General features: G+C 41.3%; 1 protein-coding gene across 2 annotated transcripts in view; it reads left to right on the forward strand.

Annotated features, from left to right (window-relative positions):
- The window catches only part of adgra1b (adhesion G protein-coupled receptor A1b), a 134,336-nt gene that overhangs the window by 73,112 nt on the left and 41,280 nt on the right, over positions 1-19,944 (forward strand). The window contains exons 1-3 of one of the 2 annotated variants that reach the window (XM_026310057.1): positions 10,741-10,937; positions 11,164-11,374; positions 11,890-12,098. In XM_026310057.1, the coding sequence (XP_026165842.1) occupies positions 10,917-10,937; positions 11,164-11,374; positions 11,890-12,098 (441 nt within the window). In that variant the 5' untranslated portion in view covers positions 10,741-10,916. Of the gene's footprint in view, positions 1-10,740; positions 10,938-11,163; positions 11,375-11,889; positions 12,099-19,944 lie in introns of those variants that run through there. The other variant, XM_026310056.1, reaches the window with a different exon arrangement.

Here is a 19,944-nt window from a genome sequence, read left to right on the forward strand (position 1 = left end):
TGACTTGTCTGCCTCCCCCTCACTCACTCTGTCTCTCTGTGGTCACTGTGTACACTAACTGGGATGGCTAATAAGTCCCCCTTGGGTTACGTGGCTGGCTCCCAGTTAATCACTTTTTGAGACAGAACATTCAAAGTGTTCCCTCTTGTCTGATGCCGGGGGGGGGGGGGATCCTTAGATGGATGAGCATGGATTGTGCTTAGATTTGCTCGACTTAGCACTGCTCCATCCAACTCATCAGTCCCTTTATTTCAATAATGTGCTATGGATGACTCTGTAAAAACCAGATAAATTGATGGTTGACACTGACATTATGTACAGCCATTAATTGTAAGTATTAAACCTGAATCTGGGTCAAAGAAAAGAAGATAAGTCAAATATTGCATTTGTGTAAATGAATTGATAGGCGTGATGGAATGGAGCCCACCAGAGTCACCCCACCTCCAACAAAATAAATGGACTGTAACTTTGTTGGACATTTCAGCTGAACTTTGTAGCATGTTGCATGTTGTATGTTTGTGCATCATTCTCAGTCATACAACAGATGAATCAAATGTCTAATAGAGAACATGGTCCTTCCGTTGAACATTTTGATGTGTAACATCACATGCTCAGGTGCTAACCTGCCTCCTTGCCTGTGTCAGTGACCATAGAGAAGTACAGAGTGAGGGTAGCTGCTAGTAAAGGATCATTGCAAGCTACAGACAGATGGTGTTGCATTTCTTCTCTATACACATTGTGACTTAGTTTATGCCTTATAAATAGCACATAATGTGTAATATTTATAACTCTGATCATCCAGATTTTCTGTGAACTGAACATTAAAACTATGATTGCCATTATAAAATGAAGTAAACTGAGTTTTATGCCAGTTTTATGCAGTGCTTAAGTTTGTCATTAACTTAATTAATTTGGCACATCTCAGCTACTTTATCTGGATTACTACAGAAGGAAAGAGGTACGTGATAAGCAGGGACAGCAAGTACTTGGAAACTTTAAACAAGCCAAAAGACAGAACTGGTATAGAGGGTGAATTTTTGGCACAATTTTAAACTGAGATTAGGACCCAGAGAACACAAGAGACACAAAAATTGGGAATGAGAGGTTTAATAAAATAAACACAGAAAAAAGGTAAAATTGGATAGGAACACACTAGGAACAGGAAATACCTTCAAAATAAAATACATGTACCTGAAGTGAACAGACATTGTGAGACTTTTGGTTAAAAAAATAACAAACAAACAAATGATTATCAAAATAATGGTAATAATAAATAGCAAGAGCCAATTAATTTCCTGCCTTGCGGGGCAGCATGGAAGCTAATTAGCTGTGCTTATGACAAGAAACATCAATCATGCCCAGGGCCTCTCTGTGGACCTTTGGACTCGTGTTGGTCAGGCACTCAGATCAGGAATAAGCAGTTATAGGGATGTAGCTTAATGTAAGGTGTTTGCATCTGTCTGGAGCTTTAGTCCCATGGTATTGCATATTTCTGTTTGTCCAAATTTCAGACAATACAAAAAAAAAGGAATCAGCAACTAAAGACAACAGATGTTTCTATGCGCATATGTAAAGCTTGTCTGCTTTTTATCAGAATTGTATGTGTTGTAATCCATGACGCTTCTGTCTACTCAGAGCACAGCCATGTATTTCAAGTGTAGCTTGGTATTCGAATATATATTTCCAACTCACGTGTAACAAGTCCGCGGGCTCAGACCACCTCCATTACCTCGGCTCAGGGCAGCATATTACTGTGATTGCACTAAACAGACAGTGGATTGACACCAGCTTATTACTCCTGTTTAAAAGATTACTGTAAATTGCTGACCAAATAGAGTACAGATCCCCTGGGATTTCATTTGCTCAGCGTGAGCTCGAGTCATCGTATTTTATATTTTTTCGTTACTAAAATTGATCATCACCAGCACCATTGTGGCTGCCAGCCTGATTGAGCAATACAAACCTCTTACTCCCCTTTTCACTATATGAGTCAACTAGCTCTGGTCCCACTGCAACAGGAGGGGAGCCCACTATGGATGGGACCTTCATTGATCAAGACATGGAGAGAGATGGGTGGGGGGGGGCTGAACAGCCAGTGAGGGCTGACTATGGTAATGCTTCAACAGATCGATTAAAGTGATGTGCGATTGAGGCACGGGAGCGCTCCAATAAATCCTGCATCCTACCCGTAGCTGCTGGTGAAGTGTCTTGGATTTCCGTCAGCATGACCAGTAATGGGAGAATTGTACAGAATACCAAACAGCAGCTGTGGACATACATTTAACATATACTGTCTATTATATGTAAATTTCTACACAAAAAAGAAATTGCTTAATGTTTTCCATTCCAAATATGTAATATTACTTTAGTTTTAGATAAGGAAATAATATGTTATATGAGTAAACACAGTGGGCAGAATCTTTGTCCCTGTTACTCTTCGCTGTTGCCTTTTTATGTGTGTTTGGTTAAGAACTGCACATGACCTGAGGGTATCAGATGCACCTTCACACTCTGCATACAATAATATCAGACACACAGAGACAAACACTCTACAGTGGGAGAGTAATAAACAGGGTGCTGCCCTGGGAATGAGTTTGTTGCTTTTGCTGGCGAAAACCTCATCATCATCATCATCCCGAGGAAATAAAACTGACCACCAAAGTCATTACAGTTTTATTTGGTGCAGCCGAAGGATTAGTGAGAAGGGATTAATATGGTAAAAGGAGGCCATAAATATGCGGCACTTACCTTTCATTTCTCTCTGCTTCAGTTTCCCAGGAGATGCCCAAAGGCATTTTCTAGGCAAGACGTTTAAATGCAAAATGAAAGAACAGGCCAGGTAAGACATCACATCTCTAGACAATGCTAATGGTAGCTTAAAAATGTTTAAACTAAGTGGTGCCTGTATTTGAATTTTCATATAATGTGTATTCATTAAAAAGGCTCTATAACTGAACAGTAAATACCATATTAGTACCACCTGAATATTCTTAACATCATTATGGTGTCAAGGCTTTTATGATGATTTGCCATGCAGTCTTCACTGTGCCTTTATACACAGCACTGCATGTTAAATTTTATGCTTTTGTGTGTGTCTTAGCTGTCAGGACATATATGTATGTGTGTGTGTGTGTGTGTGTATGCGTGACTGGTTCACTGCCTCAGTCAGCTTGTTGCATCATCTACCACAGTAATGGGACCGTAGAAGCCCTATTAAGCTGTGTGCGTGGAGGTGATTCATCTCCAAAGTTTTGTTCTTTCTCCTCAGTGTGATTTGTCTTTATCGTGCAGACAGCGACAACCCCTCAGCCCCTCTAGCATTTCATTCATTTATACAACAGCAGGGGTGTGTAGGTGCGAAGCAAGGGATGATACAGTCTGTAGGAGAAATCGTATAGAGCCCATGCCCGTGCAAAAGGATCATTAACAAGCTGCTCTTAGACCACTCTATATCTTGCATCATCATGCTCAAAAGAAAATTTAATATTTACACTTTCCTGGGGGTTGATCAAATCACATATAAAAATTTAATTATGTCTTCTTAAAAAAATACAACTTTGAAATCTTAACAGTTTCTGCTGAAGAGGAGGTTGAGAGGGTGGTTAATCATGTTCCCAAGTGGTGGTCTCCAGCCAGCCGTCCCGCTGTAACATGTTGTACTCTGGTTTTGCTGATGAATGACCCCCAGCTCCCCACCATCATGCATATTCATGAACACCCATGCTGATGTAAAGGCACTTAACACATGGAGCGACTGCTAGCCCCCTACTCTGTGGAGGGAAAATGTTAAGTCTCAGAGATTCATACAGTTTGCAGGTTACCATGGAGACACTTGGACAGCATGGGCTATAGTTACTTGCCACTGAATCACACTGTAAATGGGTGGAGGTACCCTGGGCTAACATATTATAGTGGTTATTACTTTCAGCTAATACACACTGTACATCATGTGAAGGAGACCAGATACACATCTTAAATCACCTGTATATCTGTGTGTGTTTGTGTTGCAGCAGTTGGATGTATCACGGCATAAGCATTAGCTGTTAGGGTTACACTCCGCAAAATAATTATTTCATTCCAGTTAATTTGTTGACTTCACCTTTTTCCTCTCAAGCTGTAAACTGCTTGATGGCATACGCTTATGAGATCAATACTTGGCCAAACCTGAGAGATTGTCATAAACAGCACACATGCGGAAAATCAAATAGCGACTAAAAAGTAATTGAATGATTCAATCTGCAGCGCAAACACACTAGTTCACATTCATTTCACCTGCAAGATGAATCTCAAATTACTATCTGAAAAGGCCCAAAGAGACCACAATTGTTCTGCCCCCTCTCTCTTCAAATGGAGATCCTACTTTAATCAAGTTGTTCAAGTGAAATACACACTTTCTGGTAAATCTGTGCTTCTGACTGCAGTGCAAGAGACAAACCGTGATATTTGGTGTCAGTGAAGTGTAATCATTTCTGGCTTGAGACACAATGTGTCTGAAATAGTGATAAATAGATAAATAAATAGAAATAAGGAATCTATTAATGAATTTGTCGATAAACATGAATATTTCTCTGTCTTGTCCTTTTTTCCGCTGCACCAATAACCCAAAATATGTAAAGGCTAATCTGGGAGTAATAGAAAAAAAACAGTGCTTGTAGATGTACTAAATGAAATGTTGAACTCTCATACATTTATCCATCAGGCAGTCCAAATAAAGAGGACAGGACCCGGTGGCCTAATTCAAACTTATGACTGTGTTTCACCTCTCAGGCAGTGGTAGCACAACCACTTTGTGTGATAGCCAACTGTTATTGCTGCACCAAATGACCGCCCATTAATCCTGTCCCCCAGCCCTGCAGCTGAATCAAACTTGAAAAGCGTGAGTGTAGGAGAGAAAATGTAGGGTGATGGTAAAGCATAAACTGGATCAAGTCCAAAAGAGCCAAACCACCATTTGTGTGGTAAGGTTTGTGAGGTATAAAGGTGTATTGTTACACTCTCTACACTCTTTGCTGACTCTTTTCTTGAAATCCCAGTCATGCCAATTCAGTAATACTGAGAAACAGGCCAATTATAACCAGTTCAGCAGTATTGAGAGTGGGCATGCTAGCTGAATAAACAGATAATGAATGGTTTACACAGTGAATGAATACATGAATAGAAAAAAAAGGCTTGCGGTTTGTCATCAGTTTCCTCTGTAGGTACTTGCTGTAGAACCGTTTCCTCACTTCGCATGGACAAAAATATGAATTATTATTTACTTAATGACGCATCCAAACCATTACTCTCCCCCATAATCTCCTCATTAACACTGAGAATAGAGACACAGATGTCATGTTTTCAGTATTCATTTCTTAACATAGTGAGATACAGTGAAAGCACCTTTGGAATATTAATTACCTGTCTTAGTAGATATTAAACATTTGCTTCACACTGAAATGCTGATATTTTCTGAGCCAATGTTTGCAAAGCCAAAAGACATCATCATTATGCAATAATAAAGCCCTCTCAATGGCCATAAAGACTAAATTATGTTAGAGCGTCTGATCATTGAAATTACAGAAGGACATTATTTATGGTTGTATGTAGCCACGTAGATATTTGGGGTTTTATTTATCCAGATTTAAGGTCATATGAGTAATAGTGGATTTTCTACTGCTGACTGTTTCCATTCCTCAATGACCCACTCAGTTGTGAAATCTCCTCAAAATAAACTGAGAAACTTGTGAAATGAATGTGAAGCTGGATTCAGTTATCTGAAATAAGTGTGTGCTCTTGTTCTGATTGACAAAGGTGTATATGGACAGGTGACAAATGAAATGGAAATCAAACGTAAAGTGTTTTACTAAAATGTTGGGCCACCATGCACTACTGCAACATCTTCAGTGCACCTCTGAAGTCTCTCTCTCTCTCTAACTCTCTCTCTCTTTCTCTCTGCTTTAGGGATGAACACAATTTTCCCAAAAGCTGTTCCCTCAGTTGGTATTTTGATGGAGGTGGATAGTGCTGTCAAACACATCGGACCAAAATGTCCCATAGGACGTCATTGGGAAGGCCACAGCAAATGAGTCACACCTTTCCTTGCCCACTTGTCCACTATGATAACTCCTATCAACATGAAATGTTTCATAATAGGATAAGGATAAAGGTGATCATTCAGAACAACGTTGTAGAGATTTGCAGTGGCATTTCCCTCCAAAGGGACAAGTGCCTTCCATAGCATAACAGAGCCACTGGAAACCCTCACTGTAGGGAAATTCAGGTTTTTCCTTTAATCTGCCACCCAACTGTACACTGGCAGCTGAAATCATGATCAGCTAGTTGCAAATGTCAAAGACAGAGCAGTACAGTTTTTAATCCCAGCAAGATTTTCTGTTGGTTAAAAATTTCTTATTTGTTAGCAAAGTAACTCTGTGAACCTGGTGAATATCCAGAGAGATGGCTGGCAAAAAGTGGCATATGCTACTTATATGTATTTTTAAAACTCCCTCTGTTAAATCCTTGCTTTAAGTTACATTAAGTTCTGTTTTTAAGGTTGGTCTCTTCCATGCTTGTTGCTATTCTGCATGGATTTAGCTCGGTTCTTGGCTCTGATACAGGAGATTATATAGCCCGACTTAATCAGGCCTGTAAAGCTCTGATTGGCTTAGTTATTTTCTAATTGCTAATCAACCATTAATGAACAGACCCAATTTAATCACTTAACAATAATTTAAAATCCCATTGAATTCCATCCTCTTTTAAAGAAGCCCTGGAAAGAAGGCAGCATTACAGGTTAAATTGGAGATATTGGAAATGGAAATATGTCTATTAATTCAGAGGTCTGGAACTAGGCTAATACAGTGGAGGTTAATGTAAGTTAATCTGTGGTGCTCACAGCATTAAAAAATTCTATTTGAAGAATTCAGAAGTAATTTGTCTTTTGGCAGCTTAGTATTCCTCGGAAATACGTTCACATTGAATGATTCCGCACCTCACAATTTACATCCAGCACCAAAGACGAGGGCCACTTCAACTGCTTTAATAAAAGAGTCCAGAGTTTACATCCTGTCACAATCTGCTATTAACATTCAATCGTCAGTTAATTGTCACCAAGATCTTTGCCTAACAAATTGTTTTAGTTGCCTAAGCCTTAGCATAGTATATTTTTATGACCACTGGCTTCCCTTAAACTTAATTATACTGTAATTTTCATGCATTGAATTTTCGAAAACAACTGAAACAATTTGCATGGCTTAATCCCACTAGAGGGAAGTTAGACTTTTATTTTATGATTTGGTTAAAATGGGTCATGACATGTTTGCTTTCGTTTCTCTGTGTGCCCAAATTGTTTCTTATCATTAGTGTTACATGAAAACAAATACTTTCCGGAGATATTCAGCATGGAGTCACAGCTTTGTCCTTATTAGTAATGGGCATGTAAGCTTCACTGACGGATAATCAAGAGACGCTTGAGACAAACTCCTGTGTATGTCTGAACGTGGAGAATGACGACAATGGCCAACGAGGCCCCGTAGACTGTGTCATACATTTGCATTAATTAATGCTGGAAATCAGTGACTGTCCCTTCTAAGATCTGTTTCGTCTCAAAGACTTGCTTTTGGCTCATTATCAATCATCCTGGAGCTAATATATTAGCTATGCTTTTACACGCAATGAATTCATTCATTTGTATTCCACAGTGCCTTTTTAATTAAACAATGTTGTCCATCTGTTGCAGCCTCTTGGATGTTTTGTAAAGACCCAGCCCTGTGATGTGACAGTTTGAGTCAGAGCTGACAGAGGAGAGTGTCGCTGACAGCTGAAGCTCTGCCTCTCCAAAGGGCCTGATTTCCTGCTTCAAATCTGCTCAAATGGTCTCATCTGGAGGAAACAGACTCTTGTTGACATGGCAACTGTGTAGCACTGTATTTAATTCCTCTTGATAAGTAATACTAGCAACACTACAACATCAAAATGCTCAAGAGGCTCAAGAGGAAATCGTCTTTTAAGCTGCGACCATGACAGTCACTTGTAGAATTATGTTTCCTTTGTTTATATTTTAATGTCGGATTAAACAAATGCATCCAAACCTCGCAAGCAGCTCCGTCAGGCATGTAATGCTAAATGTTGCTTAGGAGCTAGTGTGATTTATTTTTGCACTCTAAAACATCATGGATAGAAACAGCCACATGGAGTCTCTAGATGTTTACCTATTTTTCATGGTCATTTTGTCTTTGACTATTTGCACACTGACAGGACTGCCAATGATTACAAAAACAAATTATGCAAATCTCCCATCATGCTAGTCAGCGCTTCTTCTCAGTTGGGGCTGATCTCAGCAGGCTGCCCTTTGAGCTAATTTCATTTTATTCATAGTTAATTTTCAAGTTGCTCTTTGCACAAATAAATAAATTCTCTCCCACAGATATATCTACAAAGGCTCAGAGCTGTAGCTTTTTTTCTAATTTTGGATCATACAATAAAAAACTTGCTGGCTGTCCTAATGCTCTCCTTTTTGTCTAAACAAATGTGACTGTAATCCCCCTGTGAGGTCAAGGAGCCATGTTTAATCGTGATGTTTATGCTGTGATTTGGTGGCTGCCCCAGGTCAGACCCTGCTGTTGTGTTTTGCCCTGCAGCCTGTTTTGCAGCTTTGTGGTACTATCAAGCTGGGTCCGTGCATCAAGGAGCAGGTGGAGGAGGACAGAGGGAGGGATGTAGGCAAGAGGGAACTGCCTGAAATAGGAGGTGACTGCTGACATTCACCTGAATGCCCTCCGTAAGGAAAGGAATAAGTGACACAAAAAAGAAAAAAGAAATGATCCCTAGGCTGGAGCGAGAGATGGAGGGGATTGTGTGATTATGGTTACTAAGGCTACCGCATGCTGCCCTGTTAGTAAGGGAGGGGCTTGGAGGAAGGTCAGATGGCTGAGGTACAACCAGCTAAATCAACTCTGAAGTGTGAGGTCCCTGGTGGCGTTGGGGTTGAGGAAATGTAGCTGTTTTCGTTGCTCTGGAGGAACATAGATTGTTGCTTAGAACAGAAACTTGCACACTCTGTGGCTTATAGCACACACTCTGGGCTGTAAATCCCTTTGATACGCCACATAAAAGAGGATAAAAGATTTAGAAAGACATGAGGAGACAAGTATATAAGATAACATTTCTTTTTGTGAGTTGTACGCTTTGAAAACCTTTCCCCCGGGTATGGAGGTCACCTGGTATCTATGTTGTTCCTATGAGAAAGGATCCCTTGAAAGCCGTACCAGACCCCCATGTTTAACTCACTTGATTGTCATGAGGTTCAAATACTCTCAGACTCCATCCCTGTTGTCTATAATTTATGCCAGGACAACCAGCTTGAGCTGTTTGGAGAAAATAATGCAACAATAATTTTAAGGCAAGAATTCTCTGTCTTTCTCTCCTTTACATATAAAGTACACCCAGCCAGATGAAAATCAATAGCCTTTCAAAAGGAAGTCAATGCATAAACTAACAAATCTGATGCTGTAAAGCCTTGCACAAACTTACTGTATTATAAAAGAACTGTTCTTATGCCTTTGCTCTGTGTTAGTTATTCTCTGGCATAACAGAAGGGCCAGAAGGATCAAAACAAACCAGCCTCTTACATCTGCAGGGGGCACATATTTAACAAACACCACGATAGTTTAGCCAGCATAGGAAACATGGGACTGGACAAAGGCATTCTTGTTTAACTTGATTAAGAAATGCAGCCATTTTTCTCCTGGGCATTGATTGTGATAAACATCTGACTAAGCAATGCCTCATTAACTGTAAGGGCACTCTATGGGCATCCACATTCATCCTGGGCAGGATGCTTCCCTCCCTCCAAAGCGCTGATCGTCTCACACGTGAAAAGCAGGCCCCCATGTAACATGATCATGATCTTTATTTTGGGCATGTTCTGATCATCAGCACTGGCATTAGCATCGTTCTTCATCAATGTCACTGACGGGATAGATATGTGGGGGCCATCAGTCATTTTGTCTCTTTTTAGAAATAAGTTCCTCTGCAGAAATTTGTCTTTATCCTAAGTTATGTGTATTTGAAACAGCAGTGAGTGTGTGTCTAATTTTGGGCTCTCAAATAACTAGAAGACACCAGAAAAGTACTTTTCTGAATAAGAACCATGAGTTCCTTTAGAATAACAGATTTGTATTTGCCTGTGCAAGTACACTTGTAATGCCTCTTCCTCTTCTTCTGCCTATTTTTATGTATGAAATATTGAACACATGAGAGCCTGTGATGAGATGTGTGGAGTTAAGTGAGTGACCACAGATGTAGGACTTACATGCTGCTGCGGCCACTTTAGAAGCATTTTATAATCCATGGTGGGGTTACGTCCATCATCCTGTCCTAAGTGCAGTCAGTGACTAGTCCCCGCACCCTTAGGCAACATTTCTGTCCACCAGGGGCAATAACCAACTAAACCTTGAGCTGTGCCAAAAGTTGCTGCAGCTGTTATCATGCTGCTCCAAAAGGCTGGATCCTGATTTCTTTTCTTTTTTTTTACACAATTTTCTTGGGGTAGAACAGGCAGAGGCTCATGACTGCTAATATGTTATATTAAGTATGTAAAGTTACAAGCTCCAGGTCATAACAGATCAGAGGAAGTGTGGATCTTGAATGCAACTCCGGTGGGATTTTTGGATAGGCTATGGCAGCCCATGAGATTATTAGACTTTTTTGCTTGCAGTTACAAAAAAAAAAAAAAAAAAAAAAAAACTTGGCTCGAAGATGGCGAGCCCCTACACCTTGATATTCTGGTTCCCAAAGCCACTGCCAATGTCGTTCTTCTTAAAACACAATTTTTCCAAATCTTTCCAGGGATGTTTTTTGTGTTTCTCTGACGTTTGTAATCGGTGAAAAGAGATAAAGTCAGACCGGTTGTCTCTTTAAATCAAGCTGCAGTGTTGATGTGCCCTCAAGCTGAAATGGTAAGAACCATTTCCACCTCTGCGGCAGGGAGCCTGACCAAATAGGCGCACTAGAGCGCTTCAAACGTGATTCTCATTCCCTTGGTCACTTGTGGTCTATGGTCGCCTCCACTCCTGGAGAGGAAAGCAATTTGGCTGTGTTCTATGGGAGTTAGTTTTCCCCCCCTGCGCATCTCGGAGATATAATTGAATTTTCATTTTCCTCTCTTTTTTGTTCCATCCGCAGAACTCAGTGGCAGTCGCCTCAATCCATTTACCGCTGGCTGGTACGCCTTTCTCTTCCTCTGCGTTGCAATCTGTTGATAACTCCACTTGCAAGCTGCAGCTGATTGTGTTTCGCAATGGGAAACTCTTTCCATGCACGGGGAATTCGTCAAATCTCGCGGATGATGGGAAGCGTAGGAGCGTTTCAACACCAGTTGCTTTCACCAAATTAGGTAAGAGGAAATCCATTTTTATCATCATCTGTGATGTCAACGCTGTTGTGTACCGACATAGACTACATGCTTACACACACACACACACACACACACACACACACACACAAACACGCTGTATATTAGTATGTTCTGCGCCACATGTTAACAGACTCCTCTGCACCAAAATATATCCAAACTACGCTGCTGTTACTTTTACTCCTTATTTAATTTGGATGGATGAAATCGCTACACGAATGTCCACATCACATTGGCCTTTACGGCCGCGTTCTGTCTGAAAACGGTTACTTTAGATTTCTGTTTGAGATTAAAGTTCATCTACAACACTTAACACGGCAGTCTGTCAAATGCAGTAACAGTCTGACACTTTAGCAGGGCCAGTCCTGCATGATGCGTGCCTTGTGCATGCAGGAGTTTGGATGTGAATGTGCGCACCACGTCCACGCTTCTTTTGCCATAGCACTTACAGACTTTCCACTTGGTTTCCCTAATTGAATGTGTTGATTTTGTTGCAGATGGGTGCAGCCTCGGGAGCGCCGTGCACTCCGTTACTATTGCTCTCAGGCACTTCGCACTGGGTGTAGACCCAACCGCAGCCTACTGGGATTTTGACCTGCTAGATGGATACGGTGGCTGGAGGGCAGAGGGCTGCCACATAACAGGCTCCGGGGGCAACACGACCACTATTCATTGCACCCATCATAATAACTTTGCTGTGCTAATGGTGAGTAGTCTACTGTGTGGTACCAGTGTCATTCATTTTATCGCATCCATGCCCCCACAAAACGTGTCTTCCACTACTTAGGGCCTATTATGGATCTAATGCATCTTTTGTCAGCATGGAATAGACGGAGTCACGTGTTGTGAGAACCACTTCGTGCAGGGACCTTTAAAAGCTTCCTTTATTGTTGCTCCTCAGCAGAGGCAACGGATTTGTCAAATGCGCTACGGGGATTTACTGGCTTTGGAGTGTGCACTACATTAAATTTCCCCCGTATCCTGGAAATGAGAAGTTGCGTGTGTTGTATAGTCTGCCACCTTTTTTCAAAAAGCAGCACAGCAGCTGAAATAGAAGCGATGCTCAAGAGAAGGAGCGCCTTGTCAGGAGCTATTCGCCTCCGAGCGCAAGTGGTGTGCTAATTGGTTGCAACAATCGCCGAGCAAAAATGTTGGACTGTAAAGTACACCATCGTTCATCTGTGTCACTCAAGTTGGTCGCGACGCCGCCGAGATGCCTTCTATCGACGACGTCCCGTTGTCCAAATTGATTTCATGAGGATAATACAAAAAGCGCAATGGCATCGCATCGCCCAGTCGCTCCATAGAGCCGCTGCGCCTGGTCCGCTTTTTTGGATGAAAAGAAATCCTCCGGATGTTTACCGAAGAGTGGGATTCGTTAGACTGGGAGGTCAGTTCTCAGTAGATCATGGAAAGTGTTGTGCTTGAGATGTCGGTGCTTTCCGAGTTGCCTTTTTACCTGCATATTTTATGAAGTCGCTGTTCAATTCCGTTGTTGTTCGTGTGTGGAAATAAGCTTGGTATAAAAAAAGCCGCATAGGAATGAGAATGAGTGGGGTACAGAGGGAAAGCGGCATACAAAAACACGGCATGGGATGCTCAGAGGGAGCGAGTGGGGTGCCTGTGGAGAATACTAAGTTGTTGTCAGATGGAGTGCAGATGTCAGATTGTCATTGTGCATGTGTTTTTCTATCAAACATGGGCTTGGGGAGGCGCACCGCCAATGGGCACCTCGTGGCCGCCAGAATAAAGCGAGTTCGGTCATTATGTTAGATTTCCTGGCAGCAGATTAATGATTTAAACTTCAACACCGTCCGACAAGTCATGGCGGTGATGCAAAGCCGTTATAAAAATGTCCATATCATGGCCTTAATGCGAGCGTTTGCGCCGGGAATTGCGCGTCTACTAATGCAGTCACCACACCCGCCTGGTCTCTGCAGTGCCCGAGAAAAGGACCCTTATTTACTGACTTGTGACATCATTCGCCTGTTGGCCTCATCTATAATACTGAATATTTCAACAATGAACCTCTATGTAAGGGAGGCTTCTGCAAGTACTATACCTGTTGCATAATCTTTTCATGTCAAACTGAGAGGAACAGCATATTATTAACTTGACTGCAAGCAGAACATTTGTAATTTGCAGTAATTGTAAGTAAGGAGTCTGCATCAATGGAGCTTTCATGCAGATCATGTATATCATGCAGAAAGCAGTAAAACACCATTTACAGCCTATAGCTTTGATGCTGTAAAGGAAAATCAAGGTAATAAGTTGCAAAGTCTCGGTGAGCAAAGTTACATGTTTCTGCTGTGACAATGTAAAAATGGTGATGGTGCTGTGTATGTACTGGGTGTGGAGTAATGTGCTCAGCAGTTACACCACTATGTTATATACTGTGGCTGGATCACCTTCATATGCTCTAAGGAATGCAGCTGAATTTCCTATTAGATCAGCTGTCTGCAGTATACAGTTTAAGAATCTATCTCATGGTGCATCTGTGATGTTGAGCAAACCGACAGAGGGTAAACCACAGAACATGACAGCTTTGAAAGATGAATAATGCAACAAAATGATTTCAAAGAATTTGGGTGGGGGGTGCCTGAAAGGCACAACGCAATTTCTAATTCCTGTTGATCCAGACTTCCACATTCAGTTCTTATGGGGATAGACTGTATGTTTCTCTGTGTTTGTGTGCGTATGTGGTGATGATTAGTCTACAAATAGCACAACAACCCAATACATTTATCCCTATGGATGGAGGTTTGGGGATATATATAAAATACTTTAATGAGAATCTTTTTGGCTTGGCTCAGAAAGAATTACACGCTACAGAATCCCACTCCCCTGGCTTTTTGATCAGAATGCCAAATAAGTGATTTGGGACAGGATCTCTGTGGGAAAACTCAACAGCAACGGCCTCTACAGTGTTGGTTTGGACATATATTATACGCCCTCTGCTGTGGAATTTCAAAATTGGTAGGTGCATCTTTTTATTTTTCAGTTACTGACCTGTTACACTAAAACTAATGATACAGATGGTTTCAGATGTGGGTCAGGTATTGACAGACAGCATGCCAGCATTTTGGATTATTTCCTCTCTGCTCTGAGCTGTTAGGAGCCAGCGTTCTGGATTTCAGCACCAGGGACAGTTCCCATGTAATTCCCCATCTCCCTTCTTCTGTCACGCCTCCTCCTCCCCCTCTGCCTCCCACAGGCCTGTGTCTGTCTGAAGGGAGGACTGACTCACTCGTGTACAGCAATGCAGGCCCATCATCTGTCTTCATCACAATAGCAAGCCTTACCCCCTTCCTGTCTTACCCCCCCCCCCACACACCCAAAAAACACACTTCGTTTCTCTGCCACCAGACCCTGCACTGTGTTCTTAGTGTCTCAGAGGTAGCTTAATTTATTCATTTATTTATTAATGTATTCATTGAGGTGAAAATGTAGATGGAGTTTCTGCATTTGATTGCTGCAATGCTCCAGACTATTTAATATGCAGGAGCAGACCTTTAGAAGGAGAGACACACGGAGGGGGTGGCTGGCTTTTGTACGTATCCAATCATAACAAAGGCTCCAAGGCCATGGTCCAATAAGGAAAGAGCTGTTCAGACATTTATTCCTATACACTGTACAGGATATAATGAATATATAAAGTGACATGGAATCCAGGAAACAGGAGGCTAATCCAGTGATGGCTCAGCATCACAGTTACTGTAGAATCGGTGACCTGTTAGTTAGAGAAGACAGTCTTTACACAGGGTAGTTGTAATCATGAATATAAGCATCTGCATTTAAGAGTTTTCAGTGATATTTACTGACGTCAGTGCTCTGAAATAATGCTAATAAGGAAAAAGAATAGTCCAGTATAGTCCAGTATTATAGGATTCAGATCCTTTTGCTGAAGTAAAAGTAGCAGTATGTAACAAAACTACAAAAAGTACAGAAGTATTATCAGCAATATTGTACTTGTTGAGAATATCCCCAGGGACTGAAATGCCCAGAGTTGAGTTGACACAGAGAAAAAAGTAAGAGCGATTTGAGGTAAGAATTTGAAAATGTTCTTACATAAGATCCTTTCACCTCACTTCACATTCTGAGCCTTCGCAGCCTCAGTGCGAGTATCTGCTGCTTCAAAAATGCCAAGTAGACCACAATTCACTAGTCTTCACTGCTCCTCCTGTGTCTCGAACCAAACCAACCAGGACAGGAGCCCATCTTGATACATTAGTTCTCATTGGTTGAGCCTTGTACAAACTCAATAGCAGTGTGACGTTATAGCAGAGCTGACCACAAGTTCCTGTCTCCCATACAGAGAGGCAAAATATCTACATAGTAAAGCGGCTGTGAGAATGCATGCATCAATTTTTTAAACTGCTTTTACTGATGAATGAGAAACAAATAATTTAACAACATATTAACTTTACTTCATTTTTGGTGCATCCTGAAATGTTTATTGTCACCCAGTTGTTTTCATTGTCTCTTAAAAGGTAGTAACTTGGAGGAAATGAAGGATGAATGGATGAAAGGAGGGTAGGAGGAGATAAAATTAGAAAGTCTTCTTTGCTTCAGCCTCATCTAACAGACGCCAATTGGTTGTGATTACATCCTAAAAAAAACATTGTCTAAATTGAGTTGTTTATCCATATTCAGCTGTTTCACAGTTGTGGGTAACGAACACACACACACAAACACACACAAACAGACACACACATACTGTAAGTTGTGCAGAATACGTGTTGCTAATTGAAAATAACCTCCCAGCAACTTTCACGTCCTCTGCAGCTCAAAAACAGGGTTTTATGTGTCTTATTTTCTCTATTTTCAGACAGCGTGCAGCATTCTCAAAGTTGTGGGTCCTCATTAGCCGTTTGTCCACATCTGTGCTTATGGCAGAGATAATGATACAACAAGCCTGTTTTCATTGTTCAAGCTCCAGCTTCAGCAGTTAACTTTATCCTCACTCCCTGGACTTTTCTCTCTGAGACATTTCTTTAGTAAAGAAACTTTGGTGTGTGTGTGTGTGTGTGTGTGTGTGTGTGTGTGTGTTTTGGGAGATGAAAGGATTTACAGTGATAATGGTGATGACCTGTTTAGATATGCAAGCACGTTTCATAGCACTGTGTTGCCATTTTCTGTTGTTATGCAGTGTAATGGGAGGGGAAGACGTAAAGGTGATGACAGACTGATATGAAAAGAAGGGGTGATGTCTTGAGGTTGTATGTTAGATGATAGTGGATTAAAAAAGGATGCTTACGTAAGAGCAATGGGGCGTCATACAATATGCACCTCTTAGCCTTTGGAGAGCATACACAGGCAGCATGGCTGTGTATTAGGTGTTAAAGAATATATCTATAATCTATAAAGTTTACTGAGATTAAGATCTTTGTACAGATTAGATTCTGTTGCAGAAATAGAAGATTATTGCTGATAACAAAAAGTAATTTTGCTTGAAGCAATAGTTTATTTTGGGAAATACATGCATTGGCTTTCCTGCCCAGACTTAATTGAGGAAGTCATTACCATTGCCATGTCTGTCTGGTAAATATAAGCTATCAAGCCCTCAGCCAGTTACCTTAGTTTAGCATAAAGACCAAAAACATGGGAAACTGTTAGCCTTGCTATGTCAACAGTTACTAAAATCCACCCACCATCATGTGTAGAGCTCACTAATTAACACATTTGGTCTTATACTACCAGAAAACAGCAAAACGTAAAAATGACACATTACAGTTGGTGATCAAGTGCCAGACTATTTCTTGGCCAAGAGGAGAAAACCTCAGTGTCAACAAGATTGTAGAAAGTCACTGCTCCCAGCCCAGAAATGATTGACCACATAACCTGCTGTAAACATGTTGTTGGTGGTGGTTAACTAGGCTAACTGTTTCCCGTTGTTTTCAATCTAAAATAAGTCACTGAGTGCAGGCTCCAGCTACATACTTATCAGTTAGACGAGAGAGTGGCATTGATCTTCTCATCTACGTCTTAGCAATAAGGCTAATTAGCATACAACCTAAAATGTTATACTATTCCCAGAACATCAGTTCAGGTACTGCTATTTGGCATTTTCTGTTAAAGATGTCAGTGAAACCATAACAAACATGAACACACACTATCCTGGGAAAACTTGAATAAACCACAAATATAACTAAAAGTAAACATGCAGTTTTATAGATAATGAGTAATCAGTGATGTGTTAAGATTTGTCATGATTTTCTAGCTTGATTATTGAAGTAAGTGTTATTTTTCAGCCCAGTTCACCCTTTTACCCTACTTGGACTTGAAAAGTGTCATCTGACAGACGAGCACTAATCCACCTCCATCCATGAGTAGGCAGCCATGCAGCCTCCTCACCAGCCGTTGACTTACCCTCTTACTCCGAGGCTTATCTTTGTGCTGTGCGAACGTACTGCACATGAGCTGAGGTTTGGGTTAGGTTAATATTTAATAAATGTGCTCATGTTCTATTTGTAAGCATTAACTTAAATGTGATGTCAGGCATGATTACTTTAGCACATGGGAGTTGCTGTGTGTCTGTGTGTGTGTGTGTGTGTGTGTGTGTAGGGGTGCTGTTGAAAAGTCATCACTGCAGACTTGTTTTGGTGTGACATGCGAAGGTTCTGGCTCTGGCTCATCCAGTGCCCCCCCCTCCACACTCTCCCAGAACAAATTGCTGCTGGCCAATAACCTGACATGTTATGCAGATTGTTTTCTCCATGACTAATGAGTTCAGAGCTCACAAACCACCATTTATCTCAGACATCAACCTTTTTATCCTGGCATTGCTGGAGTAAGCCACTACTTACTCCTGGCCCTTTTCCCTCATACTGTGTGTTGGCCACTCTATTTTTAATGCCGTGTGTATCCCTCGTTTAGCCTGGTTAGAAATTGCATTGCTCTAACCTATTGTTATTCAAATTATGTATGCTCCTCAGCTAAGTGTATGAAAGATTATAATAGTGCTGCTCACAGCAGAAGGGATTGTTGCACTTGATGTGTGCATATGTGTGTAAAGAAAGGTAATAGGCTATTTGGTAGTCTCACAGTTTTGATGTTCTATATGTGCAGTCACTGATTAATTGGCAGCCAAATCCCTGCTAGGGTTTCTATAGAAAGGCAAACCATTTGCTTGAAATGTAAAACTGTCCTTAATGACAAGAAGTCTTTATGAAAGATAATGATGTAGCTGCATTTTGATTTATTTGAGTTGATGATTTTGGCACACATTGGCACAGACAATTAGTGAGATATAAACACTTGTGTGAGATGAAAATGATTTTTTTTTATGGCGGTTCTTTGTGGATTCATGCATCTGCTGCACAGTGTAAGATTAGTCACAAATGATTAAAATGGAAAAGGTCCCATTTGTCCTTTTGCATGTGACAGGGGCCATCTGACATACATGATTCATGCCCTAGAACACTGCACACAGTCTCAACCAAACAGTGCTCACATTCAGAAAAAAATGGACTGTTCACTTCATCATATGGTATCTGATCTGAAAGTGTCAATGTTCAAATGTCCCCCTTCCCCCTCTTTCTCCCATCCCTCACCAGCTGTTCCCTAGTTGACAGTGCAACCCTCTCTGAGGTCCAGAGACAGCTTGGTAGAAATGAGGGCATGCTGAATAAACAGCCTCTCTCTCCCTTCCTCTCTCTCTCAGTCTTTCTCTTTCCCTTTCTTTGCCTGTGTTTGAGTTTCTGTCGCTGTCTTTCAATTGGGTTGCTGTATTTGTTCACTGCATATAAGTGAACTGGACAGCACCTCATTTGCACAATGCTGGACAGTCTAGACAAACACATTAAATGCCTTTTTTCTCTATTAGGCTAGTGTAGAAGGGATCCATCCCTGTGGCTGGCTGGCTGTCTGCATGTCCACCCCTGTTGTCAGCCAAGACAGCAGCTCCCAGAATGCTCACCACTGCCCCTCCATTTCACTGCTGCCAGGGCCTGATTAGCAAAAGTATATCACCACGAAAACAGAAAAGGCTGAGGGTTAAAGGCGACAGCCATTTTTATAATAGACTCAACTTTTGCAAGTGGTTTATTACACAGCATGGCATTTTCCGCTGCAACTAATCATGAGCACCATGACCTCTGATGTTTGACCCTTATGTCCTTATCACTTTGTAAAAGTGCATTCTTCTTCTCAGCATACAAGGAGAGTACAGCAATGCCCTGCAGTCTCTTCTTTTTATGTACTGTAAGAGTGCAGAGCTGCTGCTGGTGGTTACTAGGCTTGTAATTAGGGAGCAGCTATTGATGCAATGTGGCCCCCTGTGTACTCCTAGGAGGAAGATAAGGACAGCAGAAAATGAGACTTACGTAATTTGAAGGGGGGGGGATAGATAACATGACAAGCAAAGAAGTATATCTTTTGGCATGGCTTATTAAGAGCCCTTCAGATTTTTATTTAGAGGCCTCACAGTTTTGATTTTTGATATGAATACTGTACATGTATACATAGCTGACTGTTTTTATGCAAGGAAGAATTGCCATGTAAGCTGTAGGGTGGCTGCCAAGGATGTGTTCAGTTAGACCCCGTTTTTGCAA

The sequence above is a fragment of the Mastacembelus armatus genome, chromosome 15, assembly GCF_900324485.2.
Source record: "Mastacembelus armatus chromosome 15, fMasArm1.2, whole genome shotgun sequence".
Classification (NCBI taxonomy): domain Eukaryota; kingdom Metazoa; phylum Chordata; class Actinopteri; order Synbranchiformes; family Mastacembelidae; genus Mastacembelus; species Mastacembelus armatus.